At 35.6% G+C, this 22,280-nt stretch overlaps 1 protein-coding gene across 2 annotated transcripts in view; it reads right to left on the reverse strand.

Moving 5' to 3' along the window:
* LOC145263100 (low-density lipoprotein receptor-related protein 2-like) overlaps positions 1-22,064 on the reverse strand; it is a 599,989-nt gene extending 577,925 nt beyond the window's left edge. For both annotated transcript variants that reach the window (XM_080120027.1, XM_080120026.1), the window contains exon 1: positions 21,606-22,064. In XM_080120027.1, the coding sequence (XP_079976153.1) occupies positions 21,606-21,699 (94 nt within the window). In that variant the 5' untranslated portion in view covers positions 21,700-22,064. The remainder of the gene's footprint in view (positions 1-21,605) is intronic.
* Between the last annotated feature and the right edge of the window lie 216 nt (positions 22,065-22,280).

Genomic DNA, 22,280 nt, shown 5'->3' on the forward strand with positions numbered 1-22,280 from the left:
TTTTGTAAGTATGGGGGCAAGTTCTGGTTGGAGCTTTTTCAGCATTATAACTAGAATGCTGCCAGGGCCAGTTGCTTTACTGGGATCAAGGTTCTTCATTAGCTTGGCGACCTCATGCACAGATATTTGTACGTTGCATAGCGTGTTGTCTGTTATAGGAGGAAATACTGGGAGTTGATGGCCTTTGTCATATAGGGTAGAATTAGCTGCAAAGTTCTTGGCAAATAGTTTGGCCTTGTCTGATGCTGACGAGATGACCTCAGGTCCATTGATGATGGTTGGGATAGAACGCCCACTTCTGTTCAGGATCCTGTTTGCTATTTGCGAAAACTGGTGGGAACCAAGCTGCTGCTCAGCTACTTTGGATTTAACGGACTGAACATATAGCTCTCTTGCATGTTTTATTACTCTTTTGCAGTGGTTGCTGGCAGTCCTGAAAGCAGCTTTAGTCTCAGTACATCTATTACGTTGGTAGCTATGGAAAAAGTGATTTCTGTGTGCGATGGCAGCAGCACATTCTTGGGAGAACCATAGCTGGCTGTTAGATTTTTGTTTGAATTTTTGAGATGGTATGAATCGGTCTATGCCTACAATTAACCATTCGGTCAGGTCTGATACTCTTGAGGACACATCCGGACTGGTAGGAAATAGCTACAAATTGTTCCTGACAATCAGCTTATCCTTTGCATTGCAATCAGTATGCACTGCACTACACACTTAATAGTTCCTGCGATTTCAATCAGGTGAGTTTGATGGAACTGATGAAGTTACAAAACTTTTAAGAAAGCTATTTTTAGTTTGTGTTCTTCAAACTACCGTTCTTATCTTGAGTGATATTTTCACGTTTCAGTCGATGTACTTTCTTCAGATCTATCTTGTAGAACTCGGGAATCTTTCTGTTCTCGATCTAACAGCCACAACTGGGTAGAGGTCTGAAGTAATTTGCAATTGTGTCTGAGTGTCGCCCGCACTGAGGATTGAACCTCCAACTTCCAGAAGCATGCATCTTACAACCAAATTTTTCCATGTACTTTATCCCCTACGACATTGGTCTTTGCAGATATACAACTTGGAATTATTTTGAACTTCTACCCAGTCGCGGCTGATGGAACGAGAGTATGCTACCCCTGTAGATTAAAAAAGGTTTCAGTGCAGATTCCTGAGTTTGACAGAAAGATTCCTGAGTTCGACAGAAAGATTCCTTAGTTCGAAAAGCTACATCTGAAGAAGGTTGGAGGTTATATTGATTGACACGTTGTGAAAATAACACTCAAGATGAGAACAATTACTCGAACAATCCAAATAATACAAATTACCAATCGTCAACTAGAAAAACTCAGAAACATGTATCGGCTTTACCCAGAAGTGTGACATGGAGCTGAACTCTGCTGCCATATATATGGCCTTCCAGAATCAAGTCTTTCCACCAAGCAATTCAATATAGTCATTTGAATTAAGTGTGAATCCTTTTTAAAATATGTGGAACGGCATGATGTAGTCTTTATTGGAAAATGCATCAAGACACCATAACTGATTAAACAGGGACTGTGACAACAGCATATTCTTTTCATTGATTTGACTCTCGAGTATATATCCGACACAGTTAGACACGGGTGAATCAACCAAGAACTACATCACTCTATATAAAAGCATATAAGATATCAACGGATACATACTCGAGAGTCAAAATGAAGAAAATAATATGCTGTTGTCCTAGTCCTACTGATTAAACAGTGGCTAAGTTCTTAATGACACGAACCGAAAACATGGGTGTGCAAAGTTGGAATCCAGCTGCATTCACAGAAACACTTTTATCCAATCCACGCTTGACCTTGTGTCTAACCTGGATGAAAGGAAGTAGATAAAATAACTGATTGTGGGAACTTAGTTATTATGATGCATGGAACTTTCTGCAGACTGAATCGAGTTGCGTAGCCAGATTTTGGAACTGGCAAAGTCATGAAATTTTAAAGAAAACGATTTATAGGTTTTAGCCGACGGTGTGACATGGAGCTGAGTCCTATTGTAACACATATCAAGCTTCTTCACTCAGCGCTTCACAACATTAGGCAGTAACTCAATATAGTCATCTGAGCCCCTTTTAGAATATGTGGAACGGTATGATGTAATCTTTATTGGAAGACACATAAAAACACTATAACTGATTGAGGAAACTTCGTTTTAATAACACCTGAAACTTTGTTTGAACTGAAGGTTGGCCATCTGTTGTTGTGTGCCTTGTGCAACTGGTCTCATCAGAACCAGACCCTCTTCTACACAACTAGTAAAGAATATTCACAGAAAAATAAATGGAAATAAAAGTGGCATTGAAAGAGAGTGATCACCATTCTTCATGTTATCTGGATTCATCAGACTATTGTTTTCATCTTGAGTGTGATTTTCACAACATTTCGGTCGATGTAACCTCCGACCTTTTTCAGGTGTATCTTGTCAAACTTGGAAATGTTTTTGTCGAATTTAGGAATTGGACAGAATTTCAAACAGAATCCTTTATTTACTTCATAGAGACAGCATGCTCTTGCTCTGTCAGCCATGACATGATAGGGGTCCTAATTAATTTGCAATTGTATTTTTCGGTTGCCCATACTGAGAATTGAACTGCCAACCTTCAGATGAATATCACTTTTACAACAGATTTTTTCCAAGTACTCTAACCATTGTGTCACGGGTCCTTGTGAAGAAGGCCGGCGGTTACATCGACCGAAACGTTGGGAAAATCACACTCAAAATGAGAACAGTAGTTCGATGAATCAAAATAATATGAAGAACAGTAATCGATATGTAAAGTTGAATGTAATAAGCAAAGATGAAAGTGCCCACGTGTGGGTGCATTATGTGGCTGAAGCGTGAGGAGGATCGCAGCAAGAAAACAATGCACAATCGCAGAGGCGGTCTATAGATATAATGCAACACCAAAGGATGCCGTGACTGCTGCAAGTGCACCCACCAATGCGATCCATTGCTATCAAGTGTGCATCAAGGACATTGTCGCCCGTCTACATCTGCCTGATAGACAGGGAACCCAGTGCACCATATGAATTAGGGGATGCTGTCTGGGTGAAGCCTCCCAATAAGTGATACACCACTAGCTTTCAAAGAGGATGAATCATTGGCATCATCAGTGAGCAGGCCGTGCTAGTAGATGGTACCCCATGCCATATGAAGGATATCCAGCCTGCCCTAAATAAAAACCAGTTGGCGAGTAGTGGTAATGGTGAATCATCCAATTATGACCTGTGGATCCGACCTATTCTCCGTGATGATATGACTGTAAACTCTAATGCTGATGCCAATAGTTCCGACGCCCCTTCTAAGAGCTTCAATGAAGATGAAGTAGTCCAGCAAATCCTCCTTCATAGGAGTGCCTGCAACAAACGATAATGTCCACAATGTTACATGTGTGATCTGGTGACCAGGGGAGTGTAGAGTTGAATGTAATAGGCAAAGAAGAAAGCGCCTACGTGTGTGTGCATTGTGGCTATATGACTTACCTTCAGGTGGGATCTGAGAGAGAGAGAGAGAGAGAGAGAGAGAGAGATTAAAGATGGTGGCCGTGGCTTTATAAGGTGTGGTCTCATGGAATCACACGAGATCACATCGCTCACTGCACAGATATGCAAATGAAATGGAATCAGTTTTTTAATAAAATGGCTGTTGGCAGAGGTGAGGGGGGGACGCGTGCTGGAAGTTGAGAGGGAAAGTTGTGAGTGACGATGTTGACAGTGACGAATACTAGCTGAACTTTTTTTATTTTAGTTCTTTTTTTGCTGTTTAGCAGCCCATTAAACTGCACAATACGTATAACCAATTTTAATATGGTTATATTTGTACTCATTTTTGTATTAATATTAATCCTATTAATGTACATAAAACGATTATTGACAATTTAATACGCCATAAACATTGCAATTGCTTCAATATCATAGTAAGTAACAGAAAAGAATGAAATGGCCGTCCTAAATCTTAAACATACTAGTGTGTATAGGTTCCATCAGTAGGGGAATGTGAATTTGACATATCTATACTAAAAGGTTTTAAGATGTAATTGGGGTTATTCAGTAATAAGAATGCTTTTGATTTGACTAGCAATTTTTATGTGGTCAGAATATGTGCAACTTACGTTGGTCTCTTGTATATACCTGATATTTTCATTGCAAACTTTGCTTTCGTATAAGCTGTATCGTTTGAAGAGGTCTCTAGTTACAGGTAACTAGCTGACCGAAACATGCTCATGACTGTGTAGCAACATATTACTACTTATGTAAAAACAAATAAAGCATATACCCTGCTCTACTTTGCTATTGAGCACTCTTGATTAACCTCGTTAAACTTCATAGGTTACGTAACTTCTGGAAAACAATAACCTTAGATTATATATATATATATATATATATATATATATATATATATATATACTAGACTACCCGTGACCCGTTGGGTCAGTATGTTATATTAGCTATGGAATTCATGTATGAGTGTGACACTTGTGATGTAAAGAAAATAGGTTTTGTGACATAACAGAAACATTTCTATGAAAGTATATTAAAAATGAAAAAAAGAATATCTATGAGGCGTTCTGTTTATAATTGTTTATTTTGAATAAAAAAAAAACTTACAGCGATTGAATTATAAGTGGTTTACCATACTTCTAGGTAAATCTGCACTATTTAAATTTTGATGTATCGTTTAATTTAAACGTGAAAAAAAAAACAATTGGGACGCTGAAAACGTACACAGTAAAACAATATGTTGTAAAGCGCAGGTCAAATTCTGCAAAAGTAGCGATTTGTGTTTATTTGTTTACGCTGTTATGGGTTTATGTTTATATACGCATGCGCAACTGGAAGTCATAAACCGGGTGTTGGGTTACAACACTCGTTACAAGGTCATTTGAGTTTTATAATTATATATATATATATATCTATATATATATATTAGTGGTGTGACGATTCCAATATTTTCCCGATTCTGATACAATTACTGATTCCATACTAAATTCCCAATTCCAATTCTTTATAAATTTCTAAATATTTAACTATGAAATTGTTATTTTTCCCAATAAGCCTGAGAACACATTAACTCTCCAGGTATTTTCTCAAACGTAAAAACACACTTGTGGGGGTGGAGGAGTCTGTAGCTTTTAGTTTTACTGGTAAATATTTATTATTTTTTATTACAATTAACAGTGGAAGATTTTGTTTCAAATCCAATAAAAATAGATAATTAAAAGAATCATTTTTGGCATTGGAAAATAGGCACAAATTCTTCAGATTCCAATACCGATTCTGATACTTCAAAATGTCCTGATTTTTCTGATTCCAGATTCTGCTTCCATTTAATCGCCCCAACACTGATATATATATATATATATATATATAGCTTAATGCGTAAGAGGAAAGAGAGAGTTCAATTCCACAAGAGGAGACTTATCTGGATAATGCCAAGCTCAACAATTATTATTGGAGCTTATACAATAGGACAACAAGAGTATGAAATGAAGTCACAAGACTATATATATTGATAGATATAGAATGGATCATTTATTGAATAATTCAATACAAGCAAAATTTGGGGGATAGAAGGGACTCTTTATGCCAGGGCATTTCGAAGCCTAATGCTTCTCATCAGAAGAGTAGAGAAGGTGCTAGGTAGCATGGAGAAGTCTAACGTAGGGTTCATTAGGGACAAAAAGATTAAGAAGAATTATAGAATGTTGGGGGAAGCTTTATTGAATTCTAAATAAATAAAGGAGAAACTTATTATATATAGTATGATATATAAGATTGTATATGGTCTTTAACATAGTGTTGAGTTTAAGGGGAATATGTTTTAGGGGGTGTATTGTTGCTGCGTGGTAATTTATTTTAACGGTTTGTGGGGTGTCTATTATCTATGTAGTGGTATTTTTGGCAGGTGCAAACTAAATGGCAAATGGCGGCTATAAAGTCGCTTATTAATTTGGGGAGGGGCGTTAATGCAAGGCTGTAATATTGATTAGGTAATATTCGGCAATATTTTTAAGTTTCTTCTGTTATGATATAGGGAGTATGATTATAAGAGGGCGGTCGGAAGATAGGATGGCAATGTCTATGAGTGCGTTTAACTTGATGCAAAAGGTTTAAGGATTCATATAGTTGGCAAGGTGGAAGAGTAAGGGGACATTTACTACTTATAAAAGTGGTAGTAATACCAATAATAGTTATAATAATGAGAACGACAATAATAATGATAATTATAATAATAGTAATAATAATAAAAATAAAAATAAAAAAAAATAAAAGTAAAAATAAAGAATAAAAAAGTAAAAAATAATGATAAAATAATAATAATAAAAATAAAAACAAAAAAATAAAGATAAAGAATAAAGTAAAAAATAAAATATAAAAAACGTAAAAAAAGATAAAATGCCCTGGCATAAAGAGTCCCTTCTATCCCCCAAATTTTCCTTGTATTCCATTTCATATTCTTGGTTGGTTGGTTGTTTTTGTTTTACGGCATATCAACCCTTTTCGGGTTATTTAATGCCGAATCCAAAGATTTTGAAGAAAAATTTTTTTAATAAATATATTTGTTGTTTTGACGTCGGTTTCTATTTAACCCGTAGTTGGGACCCTAACAGGTACTACCACTCTGGGTTAGAGTGGACCTGGGAGCAATGGTAATTAAAGGGTGGCTCCACACTCCCCAAAGCCCACAAGCTGGGGCCTCACCACTGGATATAGTTTAAGGTCATATCCAGGACCCCCATTGAGGGACTTTTACCCTCTGCAGGGGGGCAGTCGGTGTATTCTAATGCCCCATCGACAGGGCCTTCACATTCTTGTTGTCTTATCATATATATATATATATATATATATAGTAGCAAGTTATGAAAATATATATAGCAATTAAGCTACACAGAATATTCCCTGTTTCATTCTCATGCCTTACGAATTCTCTCATGAGCATGAAACGGGGAATATTCTGTGTAGCTTAATTACCACATATATTTTCATGATTCACTACCTTGCTCTGCCTATGTATTGAGCACTGTTGAAGTAAATATTAATTTATGTGATTAAATGAAGTAATCACACACACACACACACACACATAACTACATACATACATATATATATATATATATATATATATATATATATACATTGATCGTACAAATTGGGAAATGTTATAGCCTATTACTAAGAATAAGTTCTTTATGCCAAATAGATGTTTGAAAATGGTTAAATTTGTACTTATTTTTGCATTAAATATTAATCATATAAATCCCTATGAAACTGTTATTGACAATTTAGTACGGCATAAACATTGCAATTGCTTTAATATAGTAAGTAACGGAAAAGAAAGGAAATGGCCACAAACGAGAATTTGACAATAATACCATGGTTTTGGCGTGTTCCATTTTGATAAAATGAAACCTTGATTAAAATTAGAGTGACGAAAAATGCTACAATTGAACCCTCTCATAAAATTCATAACCCTTTCTATGATCTGCATTATTTGAAGTCTTCAGATTACTGTTCTCATCTTGAGTGTCATTTTCACAACGTTTCAGTCGATGTAACCTTCGACCTTCTTCGGATGTATCTTGTCAAACTCAGGAATGTTTTTGTCAAACTCGGGAATTTGGACGGAATTTCGAACGAACATTTTGGCACAGTGGTCAGAGTACTTGGAAAAATCAATTGCAAAAGTGATATTCTCCTGAAGGTTGAAGGTTCAATTCTCAGTGTGGGCGACCGAAAAATACAATTGCAAATTACTTAGGACTTTTATCCAGTCATGGCTGATGGAACAAGAACATGCTACCCCCGTGAAGTAAAAAAGGGTCACGTTCGAAATTCTGTCCACATTCTCGAGTTCAACAGAAACATTCTTGAGTTCGACAAGATACACCTCAAGAAGGTTGGAGGTTACATCGACCAATACGTTGTGAAAATCACACTCAAGATGAAAACAGTAGTCCGAAAAATCCAAATAATAGGAATAATCTCAAAAATTCATAATCAAACAATATCTAGTCCAATAAACCAGTCTGCACTTGACTTATCCAAGCTTTAGTCATAAATGTTTTATTGTTGATTAATTGTATATGGGGACACTTTGGTGATCGTCTCATTAATAGGAAATGTTATCTTTAATTAGCTTCACACCTACAAGAGTTTCACCATCCAGACATTTCTGTGGAGTTATCTCAGAGATAATGTTAATCAAAATCAAACCCCAGGCTCTTGTTTGACTAACGAAAGTCACCACAGCCCAAATCAGAACGGAACCAACAGAAGAGTGCGTCAGAGTTATTGAAAATTCTAGAAGGCATATTGTCACCGGAACATAATCGGAAAATGAAAAAAATATATATATATATAAAAATGTTTGGTACTTATACAGATTAAAGACAGTACTATTGTCGTAATTTTCCAGGCAATTTGCATAAAATGGCGGAAGGTGTCGAACGAAAGTTTCATGAATAAATATATATATATATATATATATATATATATTTTAATAACAAACAAATGATAACAAACAATTAAAAATATTTTTCTTTTTTATGATTTTTTTAATGTTCTTTTTTGTTTAAATCAAAATAAATATTTTAAAAAAACTAATAATATCGACCAACTGTTTTCTTGAGTTTATTTTGTATGATTTTTTTTAACGATTTCTTGGCATTTCGACACCTTCTGGCATTTTTACATAAACTGCCAGGAAAATTCTGATGACAGCACAGTCCTTATTCTGCATAAAATTTTGAATGAGTGTTCCCTATATATTTTTAATGTAAAATTATCATCCCGTTCTTGATCACATAGTATAAGACAGAACGAGTAATCATTTTTTAATTTTATAAAATAGTCGTCATATTAATTTGTGTATGTTTCGGGTTGTTTCATGTACTTGACATTGATTGTACAGAGACATTTACTGAAATAGCATAGTTTTAAATCCCTTGAGGCGCATCCTACGTTTTTCAAGTATAACCCGATCAGCCGTTCACTGAGGTGTGACTAAATGTCTTAAAGTGGTCTCAGGAAGATATGGAGATGACCGTCATTAGGATCTATAAGAAGAAAAGCATACCTGAGATGTTGGATGTGCTGTGTGGCTCCTTCTCTTAAGATGATTTCTTCACCCCGGTTACATTCTGACTGGAAATGTTCTTCTTCATCCTCCAGACCACTTCGTTGTTTCAATGAAGGCATTTATGAGGGCATTTATGGCAGACACAAGAAAGACGACACGCGACACAATTGTAATATATATGGAACATAACTATTTTATTTTACATTAGATACAATATATATTACAAAAAAAAAGCTTTTACAATTTAAAACTGGACAATAGGCTTTTCAAAGCTAACTAAACTACCCTAACTAGTTTTGAGGGAGGGAATGCTCCCCCTCCCCTCCTCGTTTACGGAGAGACAAAAATTATGGTGCTCACCTCATGACGGCCTGAACAAAAAGAGGGAGAGCTCTAGGAAAGGGAATTATGGGAAGACGTTTCTTTGTATCTCTACGCACATGGCCAAATCACCACCCGTCCATGCCGCAGAGGATGCTAGAAACAGTGGCACTAAGAAATAGTGCCACACAAGAATCAATTAAGATCCCTGGTTTACCATCTCTATTTTTATTTTACAATTTCTGTAATTATCAATTTATGAATCAATCAAATCAAATTTTGTATTTTCTTTCTATGGATATCAAATGCGCACGCAGACCCCACGATTAGGTTGCATCTTCTTTGATCAAAACGACTTCGATATCTAGTGAGCGATGCCCTTTTCTTCGCCATACCACTTCTTTCTCATAGAAGAGATGTTACTAGTCTTTTTCTACTCTATCGTTATTTTCATGGCTGATGTATGACTGAGCAACAATCTACGGCCCTCCAGTGTAAAACAGTCACAACTAAAAACTCGTCTAACTACAACCACTGTCAATAGTTTCCCTTTTATTTTGATCTTTACCTAAAACTAAACCAAAACTTTGGGAAGATGGCACCGCAGAGCTGCTTCCCTGCTGATGACAACATAGCCGTTTTCAAGTCCATGAAAAAACTTTTGTTGAACTCTTCTATATATTTAAAGTAGTAGCGTTCGTGTGTGTGTGTGTGTGTGTGTGTGTGTGTGTGTGTGTGTACAACTCTCCTACAGTCCACATCACTGCAACTACCATGACTGAAAACCTGGAATGATAATGGTCTCCCACGTAGAAATGGTGCACACCATTTTTCAAGGTAAAGGTGAAAGGTCAAGGTTTAATGTAAAATTATCATCCCGTTCTTGATCACATAGTATAAGACAGAACGAGTAATCATTTTTTAATTTTATAAAATAGTCGTCATATTAATTTGTGTATGTTTCGGGTTGTTTCATGTACTTGACATTGATTGTACAGAGACATTTACTGAAATAGCATAGTTTTAAATCCCTTGAGGCGCATCCTACGTTTTTCAAGTATAACCCGATCAGCCGTTCACTGAGGTGTGACTAAATGTCTTAAAGTGGTCTCAGGAATAGATGGACCGATCATGACCAAACATGAAATGATTATGTTAGATAATTAACATTGTTAAAAGTTAATTATTTATTATCTATCTATCTATTTATCTATCTATTTATCTATCTATCTATCTATCTATCTATCTATCTATCTATCTATCTATTGAATGATATTCTTAAAATAGATTATATTGGGAATTACTTATTGCTTATAGAATAAAGTATAGTAATGGGTTTTAGTTGAAGATGTTTACATAAATTAGCTAGGTTAAATATAAACAAAATAACCCTGGGCGTTAAAAGGTCACACGTAAGGGATACATGTGCTTTTTGAATGATGACGTAACGGAACTGAGGTCAGGAGGTCGGGAAGTTTTAGTCAGTCGAGAGTTAGTCACGAGAGTGAATAGACGTACTTCAAGCCAGGAAGCGTGGCTTGGTAGAACAAACATGTAGACAAGAAATGTAGATTCTTGTGAAAACCATTTGAGACAACTGAAATAAATTTATATTTTAAAAATATATAAGTGTTGTTCTGTGGTTTCACAAAAGAAGGAAGAACAGATGTCTTAATTGGTTATGGTGTTTGCCATTTCATGTTTCATCACGGAGCTCATCAGGAAGATAGAACTCTTGAAGAAAGAAGGTATGAAGCATATGTTATTCTTCTTATAAAAAAATGATACCTTTATGTAAATATGAATTGCAATATATACCCGTGTGATAACTCTCTGATACAACATGACTCAGTTTATACGTCGATATCATATCCCCTGGCTAAACAACATACATACAATTTATACGTTTATAACGGGAGGTATTAAAAACGATATCTCGCACCTCTCAATACAATATAACTGTTTTAATATCTCCAACCTCCCTATACAACAATGATGGTCTCCAACCTAGGGATGGTGCACATTATTTTTCAAGGTCAAGGTAAAATGTTTAGGTCATATTTGGTACGGTTCTTCATAAACTCCTCTATCTAGCGATCGGGACATGCGAAGCATGGGTATCTTTGCTAGTAAATAATGAAATTCTTTTCAGTCACCACAATATCGCACCGTTCACCTGGCACCAATTCAACCCTTATTCTTGAGTGGCCTTTAGGCCTTGGTCAGTAGTGACACTCTGGGATAACGTAGTAAACATTTACTCATGCGTTAACATGTAGACACCCATGATCCAACACGTTGTAAAATTAGTCACAAAGGAGAGAAAAAATAGAAAAAAAAACTTCAACTCCTGTTTCAGATTTCAAGAAAAGACCCTTATTCCTTATTCTCCCTCCATACGTGACTTCTCGTTACGGCTGTGATGTAACCCGCATCTAAAATGTGATCGTCTTCTCTAACATACTCTGCGGTTCTTTTTATGGTTTTTCTTTTTCCTTACCGTGACGTCACTTCGCACACGGTTCGACATTTGCATACAGCTGCCATATTCTGTGACACAAGTAACAAAAAAAAAAAGAAAAGAAAAAATACACTGGGTAATATAGTTTACGAATATGTATGGGAATCGATAAACAAAACAAAGCGAACGAGAACTTTATATATCCGGCTTCCTTACCATGCATATTATAAACTCCAACCTTAAGCTAAGCTCTAACTCAGCTGACCATTGGCCAAGATCAAAGTGTAGTATCTGCTCTGCAGATGCTACTCTTCAATTTCTTGTTCTCTGTTAGTGGAGGAGAAATCCTTCACGACTGAGACAATTTTTATTTTTTGTTCATTTTCTCCACGTTAAAAAAACAACCCTGGTGAAGAACTGACCAACATTTACAAAGATATAACCACTCCCAACCTCTGATTTATAATAGCTCGTAATAATGCATTCTGAAATTATATTTAATACACGAGGCTGTCTTTGTTAAAACCAATCAACCTACAATTAATAACATTACGTATGGAACCAGTAACAATATTTTAAAATGCTCAATGTAATTCATTTCATCCTGTGATACTAATGTGGATGTGATCAAATTATCCAAGGTTCTGAGTGGGGCTCCTATATGCCTGTTCACTGGCAGGATACAAATGGAAGGGTCCAGACAGTGAATTCACTTCTCATATTCAGTCAGAAGCCTGACTCTGCTTTATCGTTATTTTCATGGCAAGTGCTCGCCTAAGCTTCAATCTATAGCCTCCCCTTCCCCGACGTTCACGAAAAACACTCGTCTAACGGAACCACTATCAATAATTCCCCCGCCACTCTTTATTTGTGCCTAAACTCAAACGTAGATTCCATGAACAAAGCTTCTTTCTTAGAACTGTACGCCTGTGGAACTCTGTTCCGTTTTCCTGCTTTCCAACTGATTACAATATGGTTGTCTTCAAGTCTAATGTAAAGTTCTTGATGAGCTGTTCCCTTAAGTAATCCAATTTACCAAATTTTCGCCACTAACGATTACTACGATATTTTCACATTGACTACTGTACACTTATTACCCTTATCTTCGAGTGGCTTTCGGGCCTTGATAAGTGGTGACTCCTTTGTAAAAAAAAAATGATTCGGACTGAAATAAGTTTCATTATGGGTGAAATTCTGCAAGATAATGTGCGTGCATATAAAACAAAATATATCTCATGTAACTCGCATAATAATAACAACAAAGCTAATAACTGCATCAGTTTTACGATCTCTACCCTATCAAGTCGTCTGATCGTGCATCTTTTAAATTCTAGTTGAATTTACCATTTGCAACACATAATTACGCGCCTCTGATTTAAGACAGATAAACACAAAAAATAATACATTCAGAAAACGAATTTATAGAACGCTCAGTGTTGAGATATGAAGAAGAAATCATTTTATTCGAGATTTTAATTGAGATATTTGTTGCATTCACATATAGTCTCGTAGTCTGCTTACACTTTGACATACAACCTACTTGCTTATTTACACTTCAGTATGAAGTCTGCCTGGTCACTTAAATTAGAGAATGATCATTTACCTTTTACAGTGAAACCTAATACTTTGTTTATTCATTTTACTCACGTGTACCTTCTAACAAGGCATATCGCCACTTAGACGTATTAAGTTAGGTGTGAAATGAAGCCTGTTGAGTGTCGCGCAGTGATCTGGTTTTTGTATTTGAAAGGACACGCATTTGATGAGGCATCTGTCAGTCAAGTTGAGGCTGCCATTTTGGATGATCGATGTATGACTATTCACCGAATAGCCCAAGAGGCAGTGGCGTAGCAAAGGGGTTGAGGTGCTCCGGCCTGGGCAGCATATGCTAAGGGCAGCAATTTGAGGGGGTAAATAAATATTGTGAGGACTTTCTAGAATTTTGAAGGTTAATGGATTATCAGCAGGGGATATGAGGGGGGAGAACAAATCTTACGACTGCCCAAGCCAAGAGATTAAGATTACTATAGAGTCTGAGGAAACTACCATTCATGACCATTTGCATATAACTAAAGTGCCTGTCAGATGGATTCTCGTGTTGCTGACACCTTTCCAGAAGCAAAAACACATTTGGGTCTTGAGAATGAATTTGCAAGAAGATGCGTCAAACTTTTTCAAAAGACTGATTTTTTCTTCTTTTTTACTCACATTCACCCCTAACAAGGCATATCGCCACTTGGACGTAAGGGGCTACTATTTAAGACCATGCCAAGAAAAGATAAACAAGATGTTGGTTTACATTACATTTAAACATCTGTATATCAGTACAGTCAGGGAAGCAGATAGCAGGAAGGGAATTCCAAAGTCCGGCTGTTCGGAAGAGGGAAGAAACTTAGAATAGAAATTTTCCTGGCATTTAGGGACCTCAACAGTGAAAGGGTGAGATTTTGTTGCTAAGCGGGTTTGTCGGGGATATGTACGTCGAGGGGACACAAGTGCAACGAGTTCATCAGATGATATTCCATTAAAAAGTTGTAAAACAGACACAGAGATGCAACATTTCCTTTACTTGCAATCGATTTGGTCACTGAAAATTTATTATTAAAAATTAAAAATGCTCGAGGCTATGTGTAAACCCCAGCACGCATGAAACGAGTAACAGTATTTAAAAAATGCTTAACGTAATAAAATTTCATCCCGCGATGCTAATCTTGGCGTCCCGGAATTTAAAGTGTTAACGTCTTTTCTAGAGTTGCACTAGATCGTTCTTTTGATGTACGCGTTTTCGGCTGTGTTCATCCCGGCGTGACTAAAGTAGATGCTGTGGAATTCCTCACTTTTTCTTCAAAATCTCGATCTTGCTGTCTAAACAAGTCCTCTCAGTTTGTTGGGTGTGCGCAATTTACGTATTTACGTAGTGTTCCTGGTGATTAACGGTTTTGTGATGGTACCCAGCTTGATGAAGTTGTCTAAATTTCGTAAACTAGCTCTAACATTTCATAGTGTTGAATTATAGTGGAGCCGTAGATTCCATGAACAAAGCTTCTTTCTTAGAACTGCACGCCTGTGGAACTCTATTCCGTTTTCCTGCTTTCCGACTGACTAAAATATGGTCGTCTTCAAGTCCAACGTGAACAAATTCTTGATGAGCGATCCCCTTAAGTAATCCAATTTACCAAGTTTCGACTACCAACGATTACTACGATATCTTCCCTTTTACCACAGTACACTAATTAATCCTTATCCTCAAGTAACCTCCGGGCCTTGATAAGTGGTGACCTTTGTAAAAAAAAAAAAGCCTTCCGTTCGAATTGGTATAATAGAAGAATTCATTTATTTTTTTTTTAACTGAGCGAACTGACTGGCAACCTTTTCTTCTGCACCTCCATACTGGCACATTCTGTCCACGGAGCCTCTTCTTATTTAAAACCACTGGCCCATTGCACTTGCGGCAAGAATATTCCTCAACCAGGAGACCATGTCGAAGGAGATATTGTGTTGCTGTTTCTCATATTAAGGTACGAGCAGAAATTGAGAGTAGGAATCATACTATAATAACACCATCTCTTTTTTTTACTGGCTTTTTTATTCATTTGTTTTTGTCACTTTAAGATGATTCGACGGGAATCAAAAACATTAGTGATAGATGTGAAACCCATACATATTTTTTTTGATTTTGACACAAAAGATATCACTAGAAAAATGGACAGAATAAAAAATAGCAACATCAAACAGAAAATTTTGTTATGTTTAACAATGTTTGCATATCTATCTATCTATCTATCTATCTATCTATCTATCTTCTACTATTATATAAAAGGAACTTTGTCTGCATATGTGTGTATGAGTTCGTTCCCTATGGACTCCTAAAGGGCTGTGCCGATTTTTATAAAATTTCACACAAATGTACTTTGTGTATCTGCCATTGTTTTTTTTATGGTTTTTGTATGAGAATGCCTTCGATAAGTATCAATAACCGAAAAAATCCGATGACAGAAGGAACACACGATTTTGACTAAAGTTAACACCTTATACAGCCTAACATCACAAGTGCATTTGAACAGTTTTATTACCACATAAAAAGAAGGGCCTAGCACATAAAATCAACAGTAGATTCTTTGATATGACAGAGATGCGTTAGAAATGAATGTTTCTGTTTAAAGCACAATTGCACCATGATACTTGTTTTTTTTTTCATTTTAAACTTATATTCAAACCTTTTCACCGCACAAGCAGAAAGGCCAACATATAAAATCAACAATATGCCCTTTGATATGACAGCGACGCGTTTTAAATGAATGTTTCCGTTTAAAGCACAACTGCATCATGATATTTGACTTTTGCATTTAACTTTAATTCAATCCATTATATATGGAAATACTTTTATAAAATCAAGAGTAGGTTCTCTACAGTGCAATGTAAACTACAACGTATTGTGGATTAAGTCACTGCGGGAAGGCGAGTGAATTTTCCTCCTGGTGCACCGCCATGGGTCAGGCAAACAATTGATTGAAAAATGTTTAATTACGTCGATTTCGATGACAATAAAAATATTTCGCAGTTCCAATATTTGCACTATCATCGAAATCGGTAAAATCCCCATTCGTCAAATAAATCGATTGATTGATTGCTCTAGTCAGGACCCCACTGCAGTACTCCGGGAGAAAGCTCAAATGTTTCCTCGCAGTGCCTTAGTCAACAATCTACATTGTACTGTAGAGAATTTGCTGTTGATTTTATAAAATTATTATAATATATAATGACTTAAATCAAAGGTTAGAATGACAAAAGTCAAGTATTATAGTTAATCTGTGCTCCAAATAGAAACATTTATTTTTAAGGTACCCCTACCTTATAAAAAAAAACTACTGATTAATTTTATGCACTGTGCCCTTCTGCTTGTGCGGTGATAAAACTTCTAAAATGTACTCGTTTTTTCAATGATCGATTTTCAATACTTATCGAAGGTATTCTGATACAAAATCTATCAGGCGTCATAAAAATCCACCCATATATATATATATATATATATATAAAGGGTTTGTATATAAACATCAATATATATATATATATATATCCACTGACACGTGTTTCGTCGTCTACGACTCATTAGAGTGGCTGTATCTAGCGAGATTCAAAATCGGGACCCAACGGTAATGAGTCTAAAACCTTACCCCTGAGCCATCTCGCCAACTGTCTGGATATATCGCGATTTACTTACTTACTTTCATTCATTCATTCATTCATATATATATATATATATATATATATATATATATATATATATATATATATATATATATATATATATATATATATATATATATATATATATATATATATATATATATATATATATATATAATTTAAAGGAGATTAGAATAATAGTCTAAAGAGCTAAGTGTATTTTAATATATATATATTTTAATATATATATATATATATATATAAATGTAAGTAAATCGCGATATATCCAGGCAGTTTGCGAGATGGCTCAGGGGTAAGGGTTTAGACTCATTACCGTTGGGTCCCGATTTCGAATCTCGCTAGATACAGCCACTCTAATGAGTCGTAGACGACGAAACACGTGTCAGTGGATAATTACATTTAAAAATAATGTATATACTGCTCCCCATGTGGGGGTACCAAATTGGTTAAAAGGGAAAATTATTCTCAACTCGCATTTAGGTAAAAATGCACTTTCGTAAATAATTGAATTCATTGAAAACATATTGCTATACTCCTAATAATTTTATTTTTGTGTATATTAAAAACACCTTTTTTCTATTTATTTAAAAAGAAAATATAAATTTGTTATAGATGGGTCGTGAAATTGAATTCCCTAGCAAAAAATCTATTTTGCATATTCTTTTAAACATTTATTTTAATTAATTCCCTATTCGTTTTTCGGTTTTCCTATAGGATGACCATATTTAGTTAACTATTACGTGTAATTATATTCATGCAGATATTCTACATAATTCATACTTGCATAATATTTGCGTAAAAAGGTTATAGTAAACACAGACACAAACCTCTTTCTATATATATTTATGTATGCGCATATATTTTTGTTTAAAAAATATTGCCTATCAAACCCCTCTGTCAGTTTTTGGTCTACAGACATGAAACTTAATATTTAGGGTATTCAAACCCATGCGAAACTTTATATTTAGGTTTTAGCTGGGGAAAATCGATGCAAAAGTGAAGAAAATTAAAAAATTGAATTTGCCAGATGAAGGTCACACGATGGCATTATACTTATGCATGCGTAACGTAATAACTATTGGTTCATGATTTAATTTTTAGCGTTGCAGCAAACATGGCTTCATAGCTCAGGCTATCACGTCAAAGGAAAAAGTAAATCGTAAGTTAAACGTTTTGGTTTCGATTCTCTAACTATTACGTGCAATTATATTCATGTAGATATTCTGTATGATTTATACTTATATATAGTTTTGCATATGAATTACAAAATATCTCATATTTTCCCAAAATCTCTAGTCTTGATGGGGGGGGGGGAACTAAAACTTGCTGCTATGGTTTCAAATGATCTGAAATAATAGAAAGGGAAGACTTGATTTCAAATATTCTCATATGATATATCTACCCTCTTTGGTTTTCATATATAAAGTACATTTCACAGTGTAGTAGGATTATTTGATACTGAAGATATTCATAATCGTACTCTATTTCAAAAAGAGAGGAGATATAAGATATGAGAAATATTTGGAATCAAGTCGCCTCTTGCTGTTATTTCAGATCATTTGGAACCATAGCAGTAAGTTTCAGTCTCACCTCCGTCAAGGCCATAGGTTTGTGGATATATATATATATATATATATATATATATAATTTCACACAAAGGTACTTTATGTGCCTGGTAGTGTTCTTAGATAGGTTTTGTATTGGCATGTCTTCGATAAGTATCAATAATTTATAATCGAAATAATCCGATGAAAGAAGGAACACACGATTTTGACTAAAGATAACACCTTACACAGCCTAATATCACAAGTGCAGTTGAGAAATATTATTACCACCCAAGTCGAAAGACCCAACATATAAAATCAACAGTAGGTTCGTTGATATGACAGAGGCGTGTTGAAAATGAACTTTTCTGTTTCGACCACAACTGAAGCATGATACTTGATTTTTGCGTGTATATGAAAATAATTTTATAAAATCAACAGTACGTTCTCTACAGTGCAATGCAGACTACAATATATTGTGGACTAAATCACCGGGAGGAAGCATGTGAATCTTCCCTACAGTGAATCGCGATGGGTCCCCAACTAGAGCAGGATATCAATCGATTTAATTGAAAAAATGGGCGATTTCGTCGATTTCAATGACAATAAAAATATGGGAGTGTGAAACATTCGTTCAACATCATTCAGTCCAGGGCACCGTTGAGTCTCTTTCCTAGTATATATATATATTTGTGTGTGCGTGTGTGTGTGTTTGTATTTGTGTGTGACCCGTTGACTCACCCACTGAGTTTGAGTTAAATGTTTAATCATGAAAAAAGAAAAAAATCTAAGATTAATCTCTTTCTTCTCGCTATATTCCCCCTCTCTCTCTCTATCTCCAACACGTGTTAAATTAAATTACTACTAGATATGATATTTCATGTTGTTTATAAAGCACCATTCGAATCTTTGCTTGCTAACAAACAAAGAGTGCGAGAGAGAGAGAGAGAAAGAGAGAGGGAGATGTGGAAAAGAGTATCAAATAAAAACGAAAGCGGGCAGACTGTGGCGATTGAATCGCGAAGTGATTCCTACTAATGCTAAAAAGCAAATGGCTCTAATTGCTTGCACTCTTTCTTTCTTCGCTTTAAAATGGCAATGTCATTAAATTACACTATGAGTTGATTGTCGGCATTAAAATGTTTTCTTTTTATTAAATACCATTACATGAGGAATCATTTTGCGTTAAAGTCTATTTACTAATACGCATGTAAACTTGAGAAATACACACTTTAAATATGTAAATACTAGGTCATCGACATCATATCGTATGAATCCATAGATTCTGTTATGGAAATTGGTTTCCACGAAATTTTTCTAGTCAGAATTATTTCTGGAAAGCCATTAGATGCTTACGAGGGGGGGGGCACATGAATGGTTGCCAACATCCTAAGTGAAAGTAATTTTTGTGGAACGAACTGGATTCGAACTCGGGACACACAGATTATCAGTTCGTGTTGTTAACCACTGAACCACCGTCACCTCACTAAACATCAGGTGAAGAATAGCAAAGTATCCAATATAACCGTCTCATTTGAGTTTATAGTTTGTTGATCTACACTTCCTAAAGCAAGTAATGTGGTCACAGGTACGTGTTAACTTCAAGAATTTTCAACCAATGAAAATCGTTCAAAACTCCAAAAATAAATAAATAAAAATAACACGTATATGTGATTGTAATAAGCTAGTATATACGGCATAATCACGTTGACACACCGGTTCTCATCAGATCACCGAAGTTAAGCAACATTGCGCCTGGCTAGTACCAAATGGGTGACCATTTGGGAATTCTAGGCCCTATATGTGTTCCCCGCTAATCTCGGCATTGTTTCCAGCCGTCCATAACCTCCACTTGCCACTGGTATTTAACAACGCCGACTCAAGAAAGGCGTGGTTGGAGATTTCGCAACTCTTGTCACAAACATTCCACGCACAGGCACCATTACAGTGGGTATCCATAGTCTATTAAGACTGGAGGAAGCTACCAATAAGCCAGTGCTAACTGAGAAATTCCATTAAAGCCGGGTTAACAAAATCGGTTTTCTTCCAGAATTCTCAAACCGGCGATATCTTTAACACGACCCCAGAACTTCTACTCACCCTCCCTCAAAACTCTGGTGGAAGAAGATGGAAAGAACTCAATGACTCGCATATCAGCTTTGGTCATCTGGCGCACACATTCTTACACACTAAAAAGAGCCAAACAATCAGAGACGAATTACTACTGAAAGCTATACACGTAGTTTTTCCCAACCAGCGCTTGAAAACATTGGACAGCAAAAACAAATTCTACATTGTGATTCTAGCCCGAAGCGTATAGAATTATTTTTTGTTCGAATTTTATGTCTGCCATCATGATAACATCAGACGAAATAAAAAAAAGAAACTTTTTTTGATCAGACAATCTAATCTATAAATCTCACCTATTTGTTTAAATGTATGTATGTATGTATGTATGTATGTATGTATGTCTCAACCTCTCGACAGAGGCGACGGATTTTCACGAGATCGGTACCGTTTTAAAGTTGACCCTTCGGATGACAAATGTCGAAAAATTGACCCAAAACATTAATTCCTTCACCATCAACCGGGCACTTTTCTATAAGGAGAGGTCGCTTTTTTATTCGCCGATATATTCGAAAGTCATGCCCTCTTTTCTATTGACTAGCTTTAATTTAAACGTTCGCGCTACTTCCGGTTTGGCGATGGACTCAACGGCAAAGAAGTCACGTTTTTTTTGTGGGGGGGGTCACGTTCTTTTCCTCGTTTGCGGTACAGGTTCGCATCTGCCTGCCTACTACCACTTTTTTTTTTTTTGCTCAATACACACCTCCAAACACCCGAGCAACGCCGGGTACCCAGGCTAGTATTTAATAAAGAATAGAAAGGTAATAGTGTACATGTTAACACAAAATTGTCCAAGCATCTTATTATATATTATATAAATAGTACAAATTACTTACCTGGTTGTGTCTGCGACCAGATTTTGGTTATTAAAGTTCCAGAGAGAAAAATAGCCGTCGTAAGCCAATAAAGACGGACGGTAATGGAATTCATGTTTTTTTTATTTTTAATTTCAAAGACGCAAGGCGCGCTAAATCAGATCACAAAGTTAAACTGTTTTAAAAATGGTAATCCTGGTTTTCTTCTGTGATATTTTCGGTGTTTTCTTTTTCTTTTATTTGCGTTCTCTTTTTGTATGAACGTGTGTGTCGAGCGAGATTAGATTGCCGACTTGTTGAATATTGGGGAAGGAACTAGTTTGCACCCTTTTTCTCTCTCTCTCGCTCTTTCACGGGTATGCTACATTTGTGTTTTTACAGAAGTTTAAGATCGGTCAAGTTTGATATAAGGACCATGTCTAAAGGCGAAACATTAGATAAAATTAAAAGACAAAATAAAAGGCCATTTTTAAAAAAAAATGTTTTCTTCCAGACGATGTTTACGTGGGAGAACCGTTAAATTTTGATAAAACTTTAAAAAATGAATATAAATATACAAATGACTAAACAGTGTTTCTTTGAATTATATTTTGAAATTGTTGATTTCTATATTTTCATGTAATTATTTAATATTGATTTGTTACATAAGGAATTCTCATTTTTAAAGTCCAAACTATGTAGAATTTTTAAAGATTT

This window comes from Euprymna scolopes, chromosome 38, assembly GCF_053919585.1.
Source record: "Euprymna scolopes isolate OS-2025 chromosome 38, ASM5391958v1, whole genome shotgun sequence".
Lineage (NCBI taxonomy): Eukaryota > Metazoa > Mollusca > Cephalopoda > Sepiida > Sepiolidae > Euprymna > Euprymna scolopes.